The sequence below is a fragment of the Lonchura striata genome, chromosome 6 (genome assembly GCF_050655825.1).
Source record: "Lonchura striata isolate lonStrDom1 chromosome 6, ASM5065582v1, whole genome shotgun sequence".
NCBI lineage: Eukaryota > Metazoa > Chordata > Aves > Passeriformes > Estrildidae > Lonchura > Lonchura striata.
The window spans coordinates 26,999,682-27,022,454 of NC_140708.1; the positions used below are offsets into that span (position 1 = coordinate 26,999,682).

The window sequence follows — 22,773 nt, forward strand, 5'->3', positions numbered from 1 at the left end:
TCTGCCCCACTGCCCTGTGCTGCCCAGCTCATCCTGCCTGTCTGTCTGTGTTTGCTTTCTGGATGGTCAACTGTTTCCATTCCAGGAGCCCAGGGCTCCTGGCCTGCCCCTCAGGTCTGAAAAAGCTGATCTCTTCTATTCATCCTTTTCAGCAGGCTCCTGGTGAACCCCCATCTACTCCCAGATCCTTCAACGGGGCCTGCCAGCAACAGCCTGTGTTTCTGGCACTGAAAAAGAGCTGGGACCATCTGTTCCTGCTCTCTGCAGTCACTGCAGATCTATTTGTGAGCTGACAGAGCAGCCTCCTGACAGGATCTTGTGAAGAAAGGGGACAGCTCCTTTCCTTGTGTCAGGTAGCAGTAGTCACTTGTTACCCTGATGGATTTGCTTGTGCTGCAGCTTAGACAGAAAAGGCAAAAACGGTGCCTTATTGTCTCATGTTTGCACAGAGTGCATGGGGTCTCTTGTTTGTTCTTCTTCAGTTAGTATTCATATATATAAGAGAGTGAGACAGAGGTAGCCTTTACTCCTCTCTGCAGGTGAGGATCTTTTTTTCCTCTTGGTGTCTATTCACAACAGGGATGGTGAGGAAGTGGTTAAAAGATGACTTCTAGGGGTCATCTCAGGAGGAGTTAATTTTTTTATTTATGGTATTTGCTTACAATTCTGCCCTTTCAGACCTCCTGGTGTGAAGACTGGCCCACCCCATGTGATCTATACTGGTGTTTTGCTAGTCTTACCAACCTTGTTTTTCCTAGCAAGTGACCTAAATTTCTCCTTTTCTGTGGTGTAAGCTCATTACCAATTATCCCATTTACCATGGCAACAGAGAACAGATTATTCCTTTCCTCTGTATAACAGCTTTTTATGTATTTGAAAACTTCCTCTCACCCCTTTACATCCTTCACCAGTAAAGATTAAGTGGCTCTTTCCTTCAGCCTTTGCGGTAGATTGTTTTCCAGCCCTTGCCTTCCTCTGTCCCCTTTTCAATTGCTGTGTGTTTCCTTAGAAGGGCAGTGCCCAAACAGGGCTGCAGTTATTCCAGCTGAAGTTTTATCAGCATGGGTGGACTATGAGATTTCTGTCATTATCTGTCAGGCTGTACTCCAGCACGTGTATCCCACTATTGTGTTTGCAATGGCCTGATATTAACTCCTGGTTTTCCCCAGTCCTTGTCTGCACTGCTGAGGCTTACCTCCCTGCTTGCCAAGTGCTGTCCTGGCAGCAGGAGTGACAGAGAGCCCAGCTTCACGGCAGGAAATGAGGCAGCACTTGCTGACCCATTCTCAGTGATCTTAGTCCTGTTACTCCAGGCACCCCTGGCCCTGGGTAGCAGGGGTGAGGACAGCCTGGCCTGCTGGGAGGGTTAGCGTCTTTCCCTACACCCGTGGACACAGAGAGGGCATTGCTCAGGGAAAAATCACTTTTAATGTTGATATCCCTGTTGCGTTGAGCCTCTACAAAAACTACTGACTGGTCTGTTCCACCCCGAAGTCTCGGTGCGAGCCTCCCTCCCAGCGGCAGGAGGGGAGGATGGTCCAATGCAGCATGGAGAGGGGGCTGCACTCGGGGGCTCCTTGCCCTGTGCCTGGCAGGGCTCCGGGAGTGCTGGGCCGTGTCCATGGTCAGCGTGAGCGAGGCAAGCGGGTGTGTCACCAGGCACGGCACAAAGGTGTGCTGGGGCCCTGAGCTGCGCATGGCACCCCCCAAATAGCACATTCTCCTCGTGCTGGAGACCACATCTTGCAGCACCGGCACTGCGGGGCTCCGGGCCTCGCTGGGATGGGGATGGTAAATGATGTTAAAGGGCAGTTCTGGGTTGGGCTGCCCCTCCCTGCACTGCTTGCAGGGATGCCGTGACAGACACTTTTTCACCTTTCCTTTTTCCACCTCTTCCTTGAGACCAGATGCTACCAGGGAGCAGCTGGGTAAGGGCAAGGGCCCTCGATCTCCAGCTAGCTGGTCCAGGCTGCCTGGGTGGTTCAGCCCTGCCGGGGGTACATCCTTTCTCGCCTGGGGATGGGGCTCTGCACAAATCCTGCAGGGAGGGGCGGCACGAGCGGGCGGACAGGCAGCGGGCGAGTGCAGACCTCCTGCTGCTGGACGTGAGCCTCACGGCAGGAGACCCCCATGCTGCAGACCTGGAAGACACAAGCACAGCCTGGTGCAGGTGGCCAGAGCTTGCCCTCTCTGAGCTGCTGCTGCTCAAGCCTGCAGCACCCTTCCTAGCCAAGCTCAGGTGCACACTGGTGCAGACAGTGAAAACATGAGCCAAGGTTTCACTCGTCTCTGACATCCAGTCTGCTGTTGAGAGCAGATCCTGCTCCATATCTCTTGATCCTGCTCCAGCCCCACCAACATGCACACCTGCATGGGCTCCAAACCACCCCATTTGGCCTTGCTGCCTGAAACTTGTTTTGCCCTATTTAAAATGAGTGACCTCCCACCTTCTGGGGAAGGAATGTCTCACCAAGAGGCAGGTTCCTACCTCCAGTCTGCATGGGCCTCCAGCACTGTGCTCTGGCCACGCTGCTGCTCAGGTGATTAATGGGGTGAGATTGGAGCTTTCTTCAGGCGACTTCTCACCTTCTGATGATGTCCGCTGCTTGCGCCCACCTGCAGCAGCAAGGGTGCATGGGGCAGGGGTGCATGGGGCTGAGCCAGGACCTAGTGGCTGGCTCTGCCTGAGCTAGCCCTCGGTGCAGTTTTGCCTTCTGCTGAGGTACTGAGAGGAACTAGGTTGTCCCCCGTTCCAACCAGCCCCATGCAGGGTGTCCCCAGGACACGGCTGGGGAGCAGCTGGCATGGGCAGCGGGCTGCTGAGGCAGAGCTGTCCCCTGGGTGTGCCATCCCCGGGTCAGTCACTCACTGAGGGATCTCAGCAGCTTCTTGCCCAGCGCCTCCTCAGAGCTGCTCGGCGATGAGCCGGTGCCGGCCTCTCGACCTGTGGACTCTGCTTCCAGGACAGTCCCGCAGCACTCACTGTCTGCAAAAGCCCAGCATGGCTGCAGCACCTCAGGGCACCGTGGCCTCACCAGCCCCGGGGTGAGGTGTGTGTGCCCCCCGGCCAGACTCACTCTGCCGCTTGCTGTTCTCCTCGCTGTCGGCCAGCTCCTCCTGGATGAAGGGGATGGCCTCCATGCGCAGGAACACCGACTCGCTGGGACTGCGCGGCCCCTCAGAGCGGCTGCCTGCGGGGACACGGGGCAGGGAGGTGCTGTGCCCCGGGCCAGGACGTGGCAGGATGCCAGCCATGGCAGCAAGTCCAACTGCCAGGGGCGCCGGGGGACACGAGCACAAGGCAATGAGGAGCTACATGCCTGCACACTGTGCAGGCACTCACAGGTGTGTGTGTGTGCATGCAAACGCCTGCACTGCGTACGAGCCCCACTCCATGTGCAAATGCATGGCAGAGGTGTGTGCATCATGCCAGAGGGCCCCAGCACACACCCCTAGGGGACATGGGGAGGAATGCTGTTGGGTGACTCACACATGATGTTGTTCCTCTCATTCAGGAGGGTGGCAGGGTCCTCCTTGGGGGTCTGTGGGGTTCCCCGTGCAGTCGAGGCCTTGGTTGAATCCCTGTCGAAGGCCTCCATGTCAGGGGACTGAGGCGAGCTGTCCATGCGGCTGGCCACCAGCGCGTTGTGGTACTGCTGCCGGGTCACCTGGGCACACAGACGTGCACCCAGCTCAGCGGGCACCCAGCCCAGCGGTGCCCTCGGAGACTTGGTGGCTCCAAACTTCCAGGCAGCAGGAGTAAGTGCAAAACTCCTCAGCACCCGCTGGGCACCCACCAGGCTCCTGGGGCACAGTGGGGCAAGAGGGCACCTGGACAGGGGTGGCCAGGGTGGGACAGTCCCTGCCAGCCCTGCCCATACCTTGACGAACTGCACGTCGCAGAGGATGTGCACAGAGTAGTCGGGTGTGTAGATGTTGTTGCTGCTGCTGTGGAGCTGCGTGCTGCTGCCTCCATAGTCCTCCCGGTTGGGGGACTCGGAGCGGTTGAGGCCACTGCAGCGTGACGGTGACCTGTTCACTGCAGGGGGGGACAGCAGAGAGAGAGGCAAACACTCAACTCTCACTTGTGGTGTTGCTTGGGCTCCCAGTGCCAGTGCAGGGCCAATGTGGACCAGTCACCTCCAGTGGCTATTCCCCAGGACAAGGGGCTGGCCGGGGCCCTGAGGGGGTCCTGCAGCCTGTCCTCCTCAGTGCGGGCTGGTGTGGACGCTGTGCCATGCCAGCCCCACACAAAGCGAAGGGACTGGGCAGGACTCTGATGCCAGCAGCAGAGGTTAGGGCTGGCTGCCTGTCACTGACAGCACTCCTAATGCTGGCCTTCTGCACCACGTTTGGCACTTCTCCTGCTTGAGCCAGCAGCCTGTGAGTATTTGCTTAACCTGTCTCAAGGGCATGCTCCTGTTCACCCCAACTATGACAGATCAGGAGGAGAGGCTGCCATGGCAAGCTAGTCTGTCACTCACATTGACTGATGGCCTCTGACACACAGCGTGGCCTCTGACACACAGCATGATGGATTTTGTTTAGTCAGTGATTTATTAGTGAACAAAGGCAGCTTGTTCCTTGCATAGGTGACGTCATGCTGACTTTGCTCTGCTGCTAAAATGCCTTTTTATTACCCAGATCAGCAGAAAGCAAGGGGGGCAGGGCAGCAGGCATGCAGGGCTGCAGGTCACTGTCACCAAAAGCAGCAAGCCAAAACCCCAAGAGCTAAGTGCAGGAAATTACATGAAGTGCACACCAAAGAAAGCCCAAGCCCATGGCTTCCCCTTGTCCCCATCCCATTCTTCCAGGGATTTGCATCATACTGGGGAGGCTGTGGCAGGACTGCTGGCCCCAGTCTGCCACCAGTCTGCCAGTGAGGGGCTGCCCAGCATGCAGGGTGGAGGGGGTTGGGGCACCGTGGACAGGGTGCTGGAAAGAGCCTGTCACATGCAGAGGCCCCTGGCCAAAGCCATGCCCTGTTACCTGGAGAGCCAGCCAGGGAGTCCCCTCTGCTGAAGGCGAAAGTACGGGACACTGAGACAGGCACTGCAGAGAGAGGGAGGGAGAAGGAAGGAGGGGACCCGGGGAGAGGTGAGGGATGGAGGTGAGGGTGGGATACACACCAAGAGGAAGAATAAGAAAAAGAATCATGTGCCAGCAGTCCTGGGCTGAGCTCCAGCATCCCTTCCCACCCAGTTTATACTCTCCTGCTTGTGCTCTGGAGAGGTGCCTGCCAGTCCTGGGGACAGGGCCACAGGCAGGAACGGAGACTTGGAAGTTGTATATCAGCAGGTTGCTCTGTGACAGGGTTGGGGGAGGTGAGGCTGGCAAGGGGATCTGCTCCTGCCAGGCCTGTCTGCAGAGCCACACAACTTCCTGGAGCCCTCCATGGGTAGAAAGTATCTCTCCCCCATGAGTTAAGTGCTGGCATTTGGCTCTAACCCTTTACCAGCCATTGCCAGGATAGGAGACTTTGTGGTCAGCTTTTGCCACCAGTGAAATGGGTGGAAGCTGAATCACTGCACTTGGTATCTGGGATGCTTCTGTGTGTGCAGGCACATGGCAGAGAAGGAATATGTTCTGCAAAAGTCGCTGCCCCAGCCCCACAGCTGCAGGGAGGGGCTGACAGAAGCTCCTCATGGTGATGCAAAGCAAAGGGATTCATGTCAAGCTGCCTGCAGTTCCTCGCAAGGTCCAGGGTCTCAAAAGCCTTCGGGTGACTCTGAGAAGTGCAACCCACTGGGGGCTGATCCTTGCAGGAACTGCAAGAAGCCAGGACCCTGCATCTGGGCTGCCTGATTCATTGCCACAGAGAAGGTAAACCATAGACACTCACTTTCCATGTTTTATTGCCATGGGTTACAGCAGCAATGACAATTTCTAGGGCAGGCCATTCCCCCTCCTGGTGATTGCTGCCCTCAAAAGTGTTCCTGGGCCATGCCACAGGGGATGGGGGGCACAGAGAGACCAACACACAGGATGAGTGATGCGCTCCTTAACACTTGCCAGTCTCTGCTTTCACCCCTGCCATTGCCCACCTTGAAAGCAGTGGGAGATGTGAGCCTGCTGGCTGCCAGCCCCTTCTCCAGCCATTGCCATGATTCCCCCAGCTGCCAGCCCTCTTGCCCGAGGTGTCCTGCCCTACCTCCAGCCACTGTGTCCACAGCACAGCTGCAACACTCTAGGAACTATCTGCTGCCTATGTGATTAATGTTTTAAAATTGCTTCAAATGTAAAACCCCCAGGAAACTTGCCCTGCAGTCCCCTTTTCTAATCTCCCTGCTGCTCTCACAGGAATTCCTGTTACATATCCTCCCTTGAATCAAAATGATCTGCAAATAAAAAAAGACACCAGCATGAAGCACTGCTCGGAATGACCTTGTCCTGATGGGAGCAAAGGATAGTTGATAACTCATTGACTCCGTGCTCCCACTGCCTGACCCTCCCACAGCATTTGTCACCACACAGCACCAATGCCAAAGATCAGCTGGATATATTACAATTGCATAACAGTTAATTAATAACAACCTAAATGCTGTAGGTTGATGTCTGAATTCTCAGCTGTGATACTCTACTCACAGTCCCTTCTGCTGGACTTTTCTTCAAGGAGGAAAGAGGATGCCAGCCTCCACCACAAGGGTGATGCCCTGTCACTCCTGCCTCCTAGCCTGCTCCCTTGCTGGCCAGGGGTGTGACACAGGTCTGTCTCACTGGAGGCAGGAGTGGCTGCATGGCAGAAAACACCTCATAACAGTGTCACGTGTGAGCACTGGGAGCAAAGGAGCCCTGAGCAGCAGTGTCCCAGCAGGCGGCACTGCAGACATGCACGGCTGCTCTGACACAGCTCCCACTGCTTCTCTGCCCTGCCTGGCCCAAGGCCCGTGGGCAGCACTCACTGCCTGAGCCCCTGTGGGCCCATGAGGACGCTCACCTAGGATACAGGACCCTGGGCCACCCAGCAACACCCTGGCAGAAACTGGCCACTTCATTGATTTCCTCTCTCCAGACTGACTGCACTGTGGACACAGGGCAAAGCAGAAATGTGCACTGAGAGGTTAATCCATCAGTCCACGAGCCAGCCTTTTGCATGGAGGCAGAGCAAGCAGCAGGAAACTGGTGAACCCTAAAGCTGCAGAAAGACTAAGACCCACTGGAGTGAGCCACCTGCCCCAAAAGACTGCCCCTGTTCTCTTGATGACATTCCTCTTTACATTTCCCTAAAGATTGCATTTAGTAGGTCCCTGTTTTGATTAGGCAGGTAGAGCATCTCAGCTTACCATCAGCACTGCAGATGTGACTGCAGCATGTGGGGTTTGGATGATGATGGGCTGGGACTGGGCAGCACCTCAACCTGCTCCTGAGCCACACGGGACCAAACCTTTGTAGAGGTTATAGCAAAGAAGGGGGTACCTCTCTGTCTCCCCTAATCAGCACTCCCTCTTAACTCCTGCAAGCAGGGGATCTGCTTCTTAACCCATCAGCTCTGCAGGCAGGGATTTTATTGGCACTCAGCTAATTTCCCACCACATGCAAATAGGTCACAGGTAAATCAACCCATCTCTGCAATTCCCAAGCAGCGAATGTGGGGCCCATGCTCAGGTTGTGTCTGAGCCTCAGGAAGGCAAATAGTCCTAGAGGTGTTATGCTGAGACCCAGAATGAATTTAACACCCACCTGTGGGTACTGCCCCTTGCAGCACCAGCCATGCTGGGACCCACCAGCAGAGAGCCAGCATATGGTAGAAATTTCAAAAGGACATCAAAGGGAGCTCAAAGGGACCTCCAAGTTACTCTGTAGGCTCATTGCTGCATCAGCCCCTCAGCATGTTGTTTCTCTGTCTACCTCAGCACAGAGTCTGAGCTGTTTTACATGGGAGAAAAGCCATTGCTCCTCCAGCCAGCCAGTACTGGAGAGGTTTTAGGGCCTCAGCCTGTCCCAAAATACTTACGTAGGAAGGAGGATCCTGCCAGGCTTCCCATTTTTCGCACATCATTTTCTGAAACAACAATTGGAGGTGTGGGAATAGCAGAAGAAGGGCTCCTGCCCCATGCCCCAAAGCAGGGCCACCCTGCCCCATGGCCAGCCCCTTCTCCTGGCACCAGCTGGTTCAGCCTCCATGGATGCTGCCGAAGCAAAGGAAGAGGGAGCCCACAGAGGCCTCACCTGAGGAGACAACAGCCATGATGGCAGGGACCCCATAGTAGGTGAACGCCCCATTCTCAAACCGCAGTCCTTCCTTGCCGACCTCCACCTGCACTTTCCCCTGGAAGGAGGAGGAAAACCCTCTCAGAGAAGCACCCCATGCTCCTGACCCACCCCGGGCTGCAGGGACCCCTGCTGTCCCATACAAAAGGATGGGCATCTTTGCTGACAGAAACAGCTTAGAACAAGGTGGCAAGGAGTAAACAGGGCCACATCCTGCCACCCTCTGCTTGCTGCTTTCCCAGGCACCTGCAGGATGAGGACAAAGTAGTCGACAGGGCGGTTGCGCTGGTAGAGGTAATGCTCTGCTGCCTTCTTGTTCTTTCGGTCGTACTTGAGCTCCTGGATGACATTGGGGTGTTTCAAGAGCCGCAGCAGGATCTTCTCAGAGAGGTAGGGGGACTTGAAAGGCTCCACTTCTAGAAGGGAGGCAATGCACACATGCTGTGCTCAGCAGGCCAGGACTGCTGGGAACCCCTCATGCTCTGAGCTGCACAGCCCTGCTCCTGCAGCCTAAGCACCCACTGCCAGGAGGGGAGCCAAATGCAGACCCGCACTGGTAGGGCAGAGGAATGCCCAGGCTGTAGGTCCAGCAGGTGGAAATTGCTCAGTGGTGAGGAGGTCAACCCAGGAATGGCTTAGGGATGCCCTGTGGGGCTGGTGCTGCAGGGCTTGCACAAGGGCAAGTGTACCTGTTGCCATGAACCGATGGGTAGCCAGGAGGAGCTGCGGGGAGATCTTCACCTTCATCTCACTCTCTGAGAGCCTGAAGATGGAGAAATCCTGGGGCTTGCGTCCCCGGTGGGGAACTCGCTCCTTCTTCCGATTGTCAGCTGCAGGCAGAGCAGAGCGGTCACTCCCCTGCAGCAGCCACAGAGCTGCTGCAGCTGCAGGGCCCCACATCACATGCACACGTATGGACAGGCGTGTCTGGCTGCACCCTATGGCAGGGCTGCTGGGGAGCAGCAGATGGAGCAGTGGGGCACATACAACCTGCTGTGCATGCAGCCTTGGGAGCAGCTCCCAGGGCAGGGAGCAGGACTGTACACTTGTTCCTTAAAAACAAGCTGTGGGTTCTCCAGGCTGGATGCATCGCCCAGAGTTGTAAATGAGCTTGGGAACCACCCATTTCGTGCCCAGCATAGATGTTCCTAGGTCAGGCCCTGCCCAGCCACCCACTGCTGATGCTGGTACTTCTCTATCTTGAGCATCCAAGATAGGGACACTTGACCAGCATCTCTCCCTCATTCTTGTCTTTCCCATCACAACAGCAAATCACTCTGGGGAAGGACCACAATTTGCTCTGGCCTGTTTCCTACCCACATCTGTCTGTCTGTGCAGGCTCCCACCCTGGCTCCTGCAACTGCAGTAGCTGCTCTGGGACACTAACTGTACAGATCCGTCTCATCCAGAATCTCGGACTTGATGATCTCCTCAATGACATCTTCCAGGGTGACAATGCCCATCACCTCGTAGAACGGGTCTCCTTCCCCTTCATTGTTCACCCGCTGCACGATGGCCAGGTGGGACTTTCCTGCAGGGGAAAAGCAGAGTGCCAGTGAGACACCTGGCCCGGTGATCCTGAGAGCGGTTCCCAGCGTGGTGGGCAGGGTTTGGTGGGAGGCACTGTCATCCAAACCCACTCAAGTGTGCTAACCCAAGGAGAAGGGCTGGACATGCAGCCCAGCCTAACAGGGCAGCAGCTGTCCAGACTTGTACATGTAGGCTCTTTTTTGGGGCTACCTTCCCTCTTTATCGAGGCTATGAGTCACTCTGCTCAGCTCCTTGAAAGCCTCCTGTGCAGGAATAAAGTGTAAATTATACCATCTCCTTACCCTCAGCTTCACTGGCATGAAACAACTCTTAACAGAGCAATGAGACAATGTTCTCCAACACAGAAATGTGAATGTGTCCTTGGCTCTACTGATTTCCCATATCCTCCTGGTGTTTTCTTATCCTATTGCTAATTATCTTTCCTATTAAATTGCCAGGAACAGCTCCCCCTCATCTTTCTATCACTACATAGACCAGTACTAAGGTTTTTTGTAAAATACGGGCAAAATTTCCATCTCTTTGAAACAGCAGCTGGTTTTTATACAGAAATACAAATGTTTGTTTGCAGCTTTCAGCCTACCTCCTACAGAACTCTTGGGTGAACCAACTGGATGCAGACACTGAACACTTTTCAACCCATCAGCTTGCACCTGAAATTCTTCTCCAAGTCCTGCCCTTGACAGCATCTTCTCTATGTTACCTTAAACAAGCAGACTGAGTCCAGGACCTTCAGCTTCAATGATGTTGACTCCTGCTTGGAAGTTCCAGTGTTCCTGGATCACAGTTTCAGTTTCCTCACTTGTCCCTTGTAAGCTGGCAGTTCTGCTCACACATTCTCAAGTTTCTTGGTTTTGGCATACTTGAAACATTTCTATTTGTTTTTGCATGTCCAGCTCTCTGTAAGCTGTTTTGACTTCTTCAGCCTCTCCCTTCCTTTACTGGCTGCTCTGATTTATGGTCCTGCTCAGCATCTTGACCGGAACCCAGCTGCCAAACCACAAACAACTTCTGGGTTTCTAGCTCCAGCATGTCCTTGGACCTGCCACTCAACAGCACTGAGTCTGGCTCCCACACTGCCCAGCAGTGCACACAGATTCTGAACCTCTAGTTTTACTTACAAGCACCCTCACTGGCACCACAGCCAAAAACTTTGCCCCCTCTGCTTGCTCTGCATCCCTGGGGTCTCTTGTTGCAATGCCTGCATAAACCCAAAGTGCTGCAGCCACCTCTGGGAAGCTGCTAACACCTCATTTTCCCCATGGGCTCGGAGCTGAGCTCCTTGAGCAGCAATGGTCACCCAAAACAGGGGCAGGTCCTCTCTGCTGTGCAGCTGCCTCGCATCCACTCCTCCCATAAGCCCGTCCCAACAAGCTCTCCTGCTGCTCCCCACAAGGGATGTGAGCAGCATTCATGCATAAAGATGTGGCAGGGTGGGCTCCTGCCTGGTGCACAGCTCCTGCCTTACCCGCAGAGGCGCAGGGACAAGCACACCCAGAGCAGCCTGGCAGTGCCACAAACACGTCTTGCTGGGGATCAGGCGACCTTCAAATAACCCTGCCCTGGATCTGAGACGAGCAGATGACATTTCTCAGCTGAAGATCAGCACTATACATTTCTCATAGCACATCTTGGGCATTTTCCACAGTATAAATTCCCTCCTCCTCATACCAAGCTTTTATTGCAAGATTTCAGAGAGCAGCTCGCTGCCTCCCACGCCTACAGATTTAGAAATGAGAACATAATATTGCAGCAAGTAGCACTGAGATTTACTTTAAAAAAACCAAATCAATAGCCCTAGGGCACTGAAAATTCAGCATGTTCTTTAGACTGGGCTATTTCACTCCTCTCATGCATAGGTTTGTGCATCTTTTTTGTTCAGTGGGTAATAAAGCAACACAGCACTTAAGAAGAAAAAAGCAGAGGAGCTGGCTGCAAGACAGCAGCGACAGCTATGTTTCATCTTAGCAAAGTCCAGCTTTTGAAAAGGTCTCCTTTGCCAAACTCTGCTCCCAAACACTGGGGCCATCTGGTCTCCTACAAGTCCTTGTGTGAGCGAGGAGGGGGAAAAAGTTATTTCTTTTGGCCGAGAGCTTGTTGTTAATGACATTTACATGCAACCCAAAACCACCAAGCCCTTACAAAAAGCTTAGGTGCTACTTAAAGGCAGTCAGAGAGTGATGGAGGCAATTCTTTTTTTGGCCAAACACCTACCTCAACACTGCAATTTACACTAGAAATGTGATTCAAGCTCCATGTTCACATAGCTGCAAATGAGATTATTTAGAAATATCCCACCACCATTAGCCTGGAAGGAGACCCATGGTTTCACTGCACTGGGGGCAGAGCCAGTAGGGCTGTTAGAGCACTCCAGAGTTCTTTATTTTCACAGAAAATAAACACTTGTATTCACACTCCAAACCCCCAGGTTCGTGTTTCCAGGCTAATACCCACACTAAAGCAGGTATCAAACAACAGAAAATTGTTGCAGGTCAGTGTGGCTGCTGAGAGAGCTGATCCCAGCCCATGGCTGGCCAGCTGGTATCCATGTCACAAAAAGCCCTGAATGCCAGCCAGTCCCGGTCCTTTAAGTGCGTGCTGCTCGCAGCTGCTCCCCTCTGGGAGAGGGCTGACGTGCTCCTATTTCCCACCTGAGGGACATGAGATCATTCACAAGGTTGTGCCCCACCCCCCTGACCTGACTGGGTCCTGGATCTCCTCCCATCAGCTTTTTAACAGACCCCATACATTCTGGTGGAGGGTTTGCAGGTGCTTTGGCTGTGTGCTCATGGCTTGTTCCCTCCTGGGCAACGCTGCCAAGCTCAGCTAGGTCCCTCTGCCCAGCCCTGGGAGCTGCTGCACTTGCAGGGCAGGAAAAGCAGTGGCCTTTAGAGCATGTACAAGGGCAGAGGCTGGGCAATGAGATGGAATCAGTGTCTAAGGAGGGTGGCATAGGGACAGACTTGGGGACACGTGAGGGGTCACGTTTGCCTCTACAGCCATTATCCAGCAGGTCAGTCTCAGTGGGAGCACAACAAAGGGAGGTAAATCATTTAAACAAACCCCCAAACTTGATCTCAAACAGCTTTAAGATCTGTAAAACTGATTCCAAAACCCGTGCTATTGTAACCACTGCTTGATAGCTCAAATGAGATGAATTATAAGGGTGAGCTGCTTCCCCACTAGCAAGCTGTCACATGTAAACTTTACAGGGCTATTGCTGATCCAGGAAAGCACAGTGAAACACTTGAGAATCAAAGGCTTGGTTTGGCAAATGCTAGAACAAATGGGCAATTAACTTTCCTTGTGCGAGCAGCTCTGCCGGCCTCCACAGGACTGCTCTCACACAGGAAGTCTATAGGTGATTAAGTGTCTGCTCAGCATGGGATACAACTGCACTAAATTCTTTATGAGCTACATGAAATCTGCTCTTTTCAAACAACAGCTTCAGTGGAAAGTTAATGCCTCAAAATGCTAAATTACAGAGCTAATATAAACAGCTGAGAGCTTCCAGATGGAGCAAGCATCTGAACAGATATCCAAAGCTTTTATGCCCATTTTTAGGAGCTTTGTTTTTCATAGGCACCTAAATGACCTTGGGCTCATAGATCCACCTCAAAGCATCTTCCCCAACGAGGGAATGGGGTCTGAACATATGGAAATGCCTTGACTTCTGGGAAAGAAAGTGCTGTTGGGTTCAAATATAGCCCAGACTACTTCTTTATAATTTTTTTATACATGTACCCTGCCAGAGGAATGAGGAATGTCAAAGATGCTTTAGCCTCGTCTCTTGTTCCACAGGATGAACATTCTGAGCATGAAATTCATTTTCATAAATTTTTATGGTAAGATCTGAAGCTATTATTGGGAGATCAAAGGTACAGGCACAGACCTGTGTCTGAACCCTTTGCAGCTACAAAATGGAAGGGAAAAAAGAGAGTAATTTTAAAATAATGTTGATTTGTGAAACAACCATGATGTAACTGCAATCTATTTTATGTGTGCTTTTCTTCAGAGCTCTTCACAGGAGCTGTCAGCATCTCTGTGCCCTCTTGCTGACCTTCATCTGAAGAAAATGGGGACCCTGATTTGAACACCTTGAACTGGAAATGTGCGTGAGTGTGATCCTGTGTTACCACAGCTCTGCACCATGGGTGAAAGCACACATTGTGTCTAGAGGAAATGCCATCTAAGCAGGGGGGAAAAAAACAAGAGGGCTGCAGGGCCACGCAGCTCTACAGGAATAAGAGCTATGTAAAGGAAAAGCTGTAAATCCTAACCTAACTCAGACCTTTCTCAGAGACAGAAACTTCACCTGCTTACATCTGTTTGTAGCCCTTCCCATATTCTCTTTTTGTGCTTTTCCTAATCCTAAGGAAAACTGTAAAAAAGATGGAACATTTGGAATAGCTCACCTATTACCATTGGAGATCAGGAAGGTAAGGAGAAGATTAGAGTGGACACAGAACCTCATCTTCTATCTCTTGTGCAACAGGATCCTGACCTCCTGGGTACCCAACAGCTCAGGGAGAAGGTGCCTTTTACAGCTATGAAGAGGGAAGTGGATGGCAGGGTGCCCTCTCCCCCAAGGACTTGGCTCCCTTCTGGCTTTGCTGAATGCTTGCCCAGAGCAGGCCCAATCCTGGGATTATTGGGGTGGGGTAGAGCAGTCCAGGGTTTACACAGCAAGATTTACCACAGTTTAGTGGGGAAAGCACAGTAATGTTTCAGGCAGAACTGCAGCATGAGACATTGAGACCATTTTTTTGTCTATCAGCAGCTCACTTGATCTCAGCCTGGCAGTCACATTCCAGGGGACGTGTAGGTGATAGCTCCTGGGAAAAACTGGCTCCTTAACCCATACAACTGCCTTGGGAGGTCATTGCCTCAGCTCATCAAGATGCCCAACAGAGTGACTAAAAAACACTTGCAGAGATCTTTTGAAGGCTGAGTTAATTTTAAAGCAACACTGTGCTTACAATGCCTGTGGGATCAGAAAGATGGTACAAAAAGCATCTGAAATGGTACTGACCCCAATTCCTGGCAAATGTAAGCACCTTCTCCAGCTACATTCAATTTGCAGAAGTCTAATAGAGGCTGTGGAGCATTTTGAAATGTAAAGACAGACCCTAGGGCAGAGCTATCCTCCACAGGACAGGTTGTTTTCCCTGCAAAGCCTGAAATTTGGGGTTTGGAGAATTTATTTTTAGTAACTCTTAAAAGATGCCAAACCACAGAAGGCTAATTTGAGTTGCAGCTCAGGCTCTGCCCTGCTGCAGGAAAATGAACATTAAGAGAACATTTCTACTGTTCCTCTGACAAAGGAAAGTTACTTGCTGAAAGGTGCCAATGCTGTATACAGACCCTTCCAGGAAATCAGTCAACAAAACCCATAAACAACTTGAGGAAGGGACAAGACTGTGACTTCCAGAGGCACTACATAACAAGGAGGTGGACCTCACAGAGGTTTCCAGGAGGAGTTATATCACTGGTCTGGAGCTGCAACATGCATTGCTTGGTTATCTTTAAGAAAGGAGGAGAAACAGATTGTATCACCCACAACATTTCACGCTGAATAAATGCATAAAGACTTCCTCATAGCTCCACATTCCCTAGGTAAAGTTTATCCTACAGAAAGCTTATCTGCCTCCCGACATAGCTGTACCTTGCTATATATGGTGCAATTATTTTTTTGGCATATTAGGTACTTTCTCCTGGGAGCCCAGAATAAAGCCAGGTGCTCCAAGATGTACCGATACAAATTGCCAAGACATTGTCTCCAAATTTTTTCACTCCTTCAGTATTTTCATCTTCTTCCACCAGGCTGCAGGTGGTAAAATAACTGTACTGGTATATATTTTCTTACTTCTAGTGAAGATGGGACACATTTTGTGTAGGGTCCTTCACTTAGCACTTCTCAATTAATGCTGCACAACAATGTATGCCTTCTATAAAAGACTGTGTCTAGTTTCCCTGAAAAGATGGTAAATTGGGTGTCCAGCCCCCATTATTTCTGAGTTCTTTTTCCTGAGTTTTGCTGAGAAGATGAAGTCAAAACCATATTGTAACACAAGTATTTCCTTCCTTCAGCTGAACCCGTCTCACGCTGCTGTAATACTGTTTTTCTAGATGGTTTCTGCAGCTTCCCTCCTCATTTGGACTGTGGGTTGAAGTCTACACTATTCTCTTGCAGGCCAGACTGCCCCTCTGGTGTTTGGAGTCTTCTCTGGGTTTTTCCCAGTTCCCATCAGCCTGCCAGTTTAACCAGCTCTCTGCAGGAATCAGAACTGAAAGAGAAATCAAACAATGGCTGCAGCAGCAGGGCTGTGAAAAGGCAGGGGTGAAGAGCTTGACCAGTTCTGCTGAGATGGAGCAGGGGCCACTCTGGGCCAGTGGCTCCCTGCGTGCTACTGAGTGTGTGCTACTATTTAATACAATTTAAATGTTAAATTAAATGGAAAGCTGATGCTACAGGTCTGTGGAAGGTTATGCCTTCCACACAAGGTCCTGCTGGGGGAGAGGCAGTTTGTGACACATCTGTGGATTAAAATCAAGTTAAACACCAATGCATCTTAATGGAACTACACTCAAACGAAGTTACTGTGAGCACACCTAGAAACAAATGAAGGAAAGCTTCCCCTCAAACCCTGCTACAGAAGACCAAAGAGGAAAAAAGGCTGATTCTCTTCCTAGCTGGGACAGAACAGCAAGAGAAAAGAAATGCCTCAGGTAAACAAGGATAATAGCGAGATATTGGTGAGTAGGAGACAGAAAATGAAAGTGCTGTCAGAGGTGTGAGCAAGAGTCCCAAAGTGCTGTATTTAATAATCCCTTGACATTTTCAGTTAGAAAGAACAAATGTTTGTGTACTGTGGCAAGGAGCTCTGGCAGTGAAATTGTGTTACTTATACATTATGCAAAAAAATGACAGTATGGGTATAGTGGATGTGGCAGAACATTAATCATTAGTGAAACAGATCAGAAGTACACATTGCTATCCAAGAAAGAAGGATATAAAATGTTATAGGAATTTCGTATAAACATTGTAATAACAAAAAGAATCAAAAGATACAAAAATTGTTTGAGTTAATCATGAGAAAAGGAAAGAAAAGCTGGCTTTTCTAAAGGTTTGTGAGGGACAAAAGGACTTGGAGGTGGTTATTAATGCCCATCCTTCCCAGAGACTTTAATTTCCTAGAAAGAGGCTGGTCTTTATCAGTGGGAGTATTTGCTGTCCTGCAGGCACCTTGGAAGTGTGAAGTGATGAATTCCTTCATTAAACACTCACTGAGCCAACAAGCAATCAGCCTACTTTCTAATTAGTGAAGGTGTCTCAGAAGACCTGGCCATGGAAAGCAACCTTGATTGGATCAAACAAGATACTTCACCATAATTCAAATGGACACAGAAAAGGAGACAGTGATAAAGATTCTTAATTACAAACGGGAAATCTTTATTTTAAAAATTAAATAGTCAAGTGAACAGGGCTGAAGCAGCAGTGGATGGGGCTGAAGGCAGCTGGGAGCTAACATCTGCCACAGTGTGGGAGCCAGCATGAGAACGTGTATTTGGAACTGGAAAAATACAGTTTAGGTGGGCTCAGGGCTGGGCTGGGGGGCAACTGTTTGCAAATTCAGGGTGCTGGGGATGACCAAATGCTTTCAAACAGAGGAAAGATGAATCAGAATAAAACATCAATTCTTGGGAAGAAGAACATTTGGGGGAAGAGCTGGAATTGCCAAACCCTGTGCACAGTTAGATATAAAAGCCAAAAACAAGACTTTTCAGCAATGTAGTTTAGAAAAGACAAGGAGAAGTGAGGTGGGAGTAGATGAAGGGCTTAGGGAGAGCTCTAAATAGGGGCTATAGCAAAACACTCCAGAAGGCCACAATAGCAGACAGATAAAAAGGAGGAAGAACCTGAAGTGATGTCAAGAGTTTAACTGAGCAAAGTTAAAGAAGGATGGATAATCTTTATCTGAGATGAAGACCAGCTATGAAAGTGCAGGGTGGGTAGCAAGGTTTGTTACCATACCCATGAGCTCACAGAGCAGCACACACCAAACAACTCCGTTTAAGGAGGGCACAGAGGACAGCAAGCAAAGGGCAGGGAACTAAGCAACCACAAGTCAGTTTTTATAGGTCTATTGATCCATAGGGTACCATGCTGTAGAAGAAATTTGGAAGGGGAAGTGTATCAAAGTAAATCAGATAATTGCAGGGAAGCCTGACCAAGGGAGAGGGTGCCAAAATCATCTGACATCTCTAGGCAAGAGAGAGGTAGAAGAGACCTCAGGTGAACTTCAGTGCTATTGCAGGAAAACACAGGAAGGAACTGCGAAGCACATAAGGAATTAGGAACACAAGAGACAACTGGCATGGGAGGAAGGGGACAGGCATGGACTACTGCAGCTCACCAAGGCTGAACCCAGAGAACAATCTCAATGCTTTTGCTAACAGTCTTTTCTAAAACCCAGGAATTTTCTGTTTTTCTCGATTGGGAGTCTCTAGTCCTGCTGAGGGGCAGAGAGATGGCACACAGAACTCCTCTGCCTGTGATCCTGAGTGGTATGGGAACACAGCGGAACATCTCTGGAGAAGATGCTGACCTGCATGTATGTATCTGATGAGCACATTCCTGGCACACTGAGAAATGTCCTATCCTCTCCTCCCACCTCCAAAAACGAGCAGGAGATGACTCACAGAGTGGCTTTCTCTGTATCTGGAGTGGACCAGATTGGCCTTTCTCATATGATCAGCTCTGCCTGCGGCAGAGCGGCACCAGGCAGCCCGGGAGCCAAGTGCTGCCCTCATGCATTACATAATGCAGCATGTCACTGCTGCAGCCATTTCTTAGACTCACCACAGTATGACGTAGCGAGTAACACGCGGCAAAACACAGCTCCCAGTGGGAGAAAAAAACACATGCTGTGTGTATTCTCAAGGTATGGTTAATGAAATACAGCTCTCAGCATCTCCCGGGCTGCTGGCAGCTGCTGCATTATGAATGCTGTCACAGCTGCAAAAGAAGTACAGCTCTTTCTAAGGGCTTAATCTTCTCTTCTTTCTTTAAATCACTTGCATAGAAACACTTTGTAGACCTCCTTCTCACTGCTAGGCTGAAAATGTGAGAGCCAAGTCATGAGAAGTGATTTCCTGTCATAAACTCCTTTGCACGGAACAGAGCAGCAAATGCTGTATGGGCAATGGTGCAAGGCAGGTGCCATGCCCATGCTGCCAGGCCACTGCTGCCATCCTGGGGGACAGGCTCACCTGCTGAGCCAGCAACCTGTGAGGCCAAAGGCTCTTACGGTCTTCATAACATCACAGATACAAGGGCTGGACCTCAATCCACCCGGAGATGTTCCACCAGGTGACAACCAGGTGGAACATCAACACACCAGCACATGCAGGGACCGATTCCCCCCAGCATCCCTGGTACCTGCCACATCCTACCAAGAGGCCATGCAGGGCTGCCCGTGGAGGCTGCTGACCTGGAAATCGTTGGGGGTGCAGAGGGGTTCAGGGGAAGCCCGGGGGGGTGTGGAGGGTGGCCCGGCGACCTCACCCTTCTTGAACTCCTCAAGCAGCGTGTCGAGGCGCGTGTCATTGAAGACGCAGTGGAGCGGGCGGCGGTAGAAGCGGGTGACAGTCTGCAGGGGAGTGCAGTCATCAGGGTCGACAAAGGCCAGGTCTTTGACAAAGAGCAGGTCGACAATGTTGTCGCGTCGGTCACCCTCATAGACTGGAATGCGGGTGTAGCCAGATCGGAGGATCTCAGAGACGGTGGCGAAGTCCAGCACAGCATCGGCCCGGAGCATGAAGCAGTCGGCCAGCGGTGTCAGCACATCCTCCACCACCTTGGTGCGTAGCTCCAGCGCGCCCTGCACCATGGCCAGCTCCTCCCGGACCAGGTCGCCGTGGGGGCCAGCGGCGCGCAGCGTCTCCAGCAGCCGCTCCCGCGTAGAGAAGACGCTGAGCTCCTGCCGCAGCGCCCAGTCCAGCAACCGGCTGAGCGGGTAGCACAGGGGGAAGGCGGCCAGCATCAGCAGCCGGGTGAGGCAGAGCGTGCGGGAGGCGATGGCCAGCCCGTGCCGCGAGCACACCGAGTAGGGCAGCACCTCTCCGCCCAGGAAGACGGCGGCGGTGCACAGCAGCACCGGCAGCCAGGGCGCTCCCCGCGGCCCGCCGGCCGCCGCCGCCGGCCCGCCGCCGGGCAGCGAGGCGCAGAGCCAGCCGGCCAGCGCCGCGTTGGCCCCCGCCTGCCCCAGCAGAAGCGTGCACAGCAGGTAGGTGCCGCCGCCGCCGCGCACCGCCTGCACCCGCCGCGCCTGCTCCCGCTCGGCGGCCGAGCCGCTGTTGCGCAGGACGCGGAGCTCCAGCGGGTCCAGCGAGAGCAGCGAGAGGCGCAGCCCGCTGAACAGCGCCGACAGCCCCAGCAGCAGCAGGGCGCCCAGCGCCCGCAGCCAGCCCGCCTCGGGCAGCGGCAGCAGCCAGGTGCCCAGCGGCGGGGCGGCCGGCCGCACCCGCAGCAAGAAGCCGCCCGCCGCACCGTGGTGCGCCCAGGCCCGCCCGTCCCAAGCGCACAGCGAGAAGAGCCGCCCGCCCGGCGCCGCCGCCGCCTCGCCCTTGCGCGGCTCCCGCACCCGCACCTCGGCCAGCGCCGAGCCCGCCGCGCCGCCCGAGCGCAGCGGCCCCACCACCTCCACGTCCGAGGCCCAGGCGCTGCGCTCCCGGCACCGCTCCGCCGGGCCCCGCGTCGCCGTGCTCCCCGCCGCCGCCTCTTCGATAAAGACCAGCCGCGGCTCCCGCTCCCCCGCCGGCCCGCGGCTGCCGTTGCCCTCGGGCGGCGGCTGGAAGTAGAGGCGCAGGAGGAAGCGGCTGCCCTCCGCCGCCTGCACCGCGCCGCCCTCCAGAGACACCCGGCCCGGCGTCGTGTCCTCGGGCCGCAGCCCCAGCAGCCAGGCGGCCCCGGCCGGCGGCCGCGGCGACAGCGAGAAGAAGAGCAGCAGCACGGCGCCCCGGCTCCGGCCCCAGCCGCCGCCGCCGCCGCCGCCGCGCCCCGGGCCCGCCGCCGCCGCCATGCCGCTGTGCCGGCACCGCAGCGCCCGCCCGCCGCCCCGGGACTGCAGCGGGGAGCCGGCACGGCACGGCACCGCGCGGCACGGCACCGCGCGGCGGCACACGTGGGCCGGGGGGCGGGCGGCCGCCGCGCCACGTGCGACCGGGAGCCGGCCTGCGGCGCCCCGGCGGGAGGGGCCGGCGGAGCGGGGCCGCCAACCGGCACCGCCGGCCGGGACGGTACGCGGGGGACCGAGGAGTTCGCCCACCCGCCCCGTGCGGGAGCATCCCCGCGGCGGGCGGCACCGCGCGCTCTCCGCACCTGGTGAGATGCTGGCGGATCCACGCCGCAGCAGACTCGCGGTGATGCGGGGCAGCCCCCGCCCCTGGCAGCCAGAGAGGGCTGCGGGCCGAACAGCGAGCTCTGCCCGCAGAACAGCGAGCTCTGCCCGGCCAGCCGCGGCCGCGCTGGCTCCCGGTGTCATCCCAGGTACAGGTCTGTGGGGCGCGGGGCGGGGGCTGCGCCTCCCCTGCACTGTGGCTCGGGGTTTGCTGAGGGATTTCTGCCACCACTCTCTGGAGCTGGAATTTGCATTCAGCCTCCCTCTGTTATCTGTCGAGGCCCTACTCTTCAGCTTTGCAGTTAAAATTAATTTCCCTTCTTCCCGTGGGAGTGGTTTGATTTTTTTTGTTTGTTTGTTTGGGTTTTTTTTTTAATGGGGGGTGGCTAGTCATTAGATTTGCAGTCTTTCTAGGAAACAAATGTACCACACTGTAGCTACATTTATTCTCCTGTCTAGACCTGATGGGGAATGTTGCTAGGGTTTATCAGCTTCAGAAATATGTGTTCAAGAATGTACTTAGGGGACTCCTTAAACTTATGTGTCTTCCCTGGATCAACATTCACGACAAACTTGAAATGAGGCCGGAGAACTGGAAAGCAGTTGCTTACAACTGCAACAGGCTCAGCAGCGGCAAAGCAAGAATCTAGAAAATGTCATGGAGGCAAAGGAAGTGCCCGAAAAATTCTGATTATTCACTCATTATTGCTCCCATGAAAATAGGTCACTTTCTGTGTCGGTATGTCAGCAGGCAGACAGGCATGAAAGCTACCAGGGGGATCTGTGCTCCTTTTTGTGTTATGAGAGACTCCTCTCTCTCCCTCTGGGGGAGGCAGCTATTTTTTTTTTTTCCCAAATGAGATGAATTCACTGGGTGTTCACAGGGGCTGTGTGCTATTTTACAAGCCCTTCCTGATCATCCACTTTCTAACTACCCTTTAGTACCACTGGGGAGATATTACCTGGTGTTCTACGTGGGCATGATTGATGAAGGAGCCACCTGGTAAGCTACGTTTACAGACCCTGCCCCAAGTTGTGCTGCCTGAGGGACGGATCTCACAAGCTGCCCTAAGCAGTACCCAGAGTGACTCGGGACCAGCACAGCCTGCTCCTGCCTTCCTGTCTGCAAGGTGGGGGATGAGCACATGGCTGCTCCTTCTTTATTAGGACCTTGTGGGAACTGGGAACTACTGTTTGAGATCATCCCATATTTTAGCAGTGGCAGGCTGTCATCAGCCCTGAATTTCTTGCAGACTTCTTGGTGCTGAGAATATTGTAAAGACTGTCTGGTTTTGTGCCATTGCGTTTTGTATTGCTGTTTAGGAGCTGTGTACCCATGGCAGTAGTTACTAGTGTTTACTAACTTGCAGGTTAGATTCCTGAAAGGTTTTCTAGTGATAAGTTTCTCAGCATAGGAACTGAAGACTGAATTACAGACGTGCTTTTTTTTTTTTTTTTTTTAGTGAACTAAGTATTTGGAAGGTATTCTTGTCCATAGTACCCTTGTCACTAGAAATCCCTGGACCGCTAGCAGTTTGGAAACCACTGGTCTAGCCTGGAACATGTGGGAAAAAAAACATGGCACTGCAGGAGAAGAAACCACAAGGTGGCA

The 22,773-nt window shown here is 53.1% G+C and overlaps 1 protein-coding gene across 2 annotated transcripts; it reads right to left on the minus strand.

The window, feature by feature from the left end:
* Positions 1-622: 622 nt before the first annotated feature.
* Positions 623-20,843, minus strand: CNNM1 (cyclin and CBS domain divalent metal cation transport mediator 1). 2 transcript variants are annotated; one of them, XM_077784506.2, is made up of 13 exons: positions 19,328-20,843; positions 9,599-9,742; positions 8,901-9,041; positions 8,458-8,627; positions 8,170-8,269; positions 7,955-8,002; positions 4,990-5,052; positions 3,882-4,039; positions 3,491-3,668; positions 3,078-3,191; positions 2,870-2,986; positions 2,489-2,616; positions 623-2,141 (listed from the first exon to the last, which is right to left on the minus strand). In XM_077784506.2, exons 1-12 carry the CDS (start codon positions 20,841-20,843, stop codon positions 2,537-2,539), a joined length of 2,829 nt encoding a protein of 942 aa, XP_077640632.2. In that variant the 3' UTR covers positions 623-2,141; positions 2,489-2,536. The 2 variants fall into 2 exon arrangements, with proteins under 2 accessions (XP_077640632.2, XP_085438751.1); XM_085582625.1 differs by lacking the exon at positions 623-2,141 and having other exon boundaries at positions 2,487-2,616; positions 2,870-2,982.
* Positions 20,844-22,773: the final 1,930 nt, after the last annotated feature.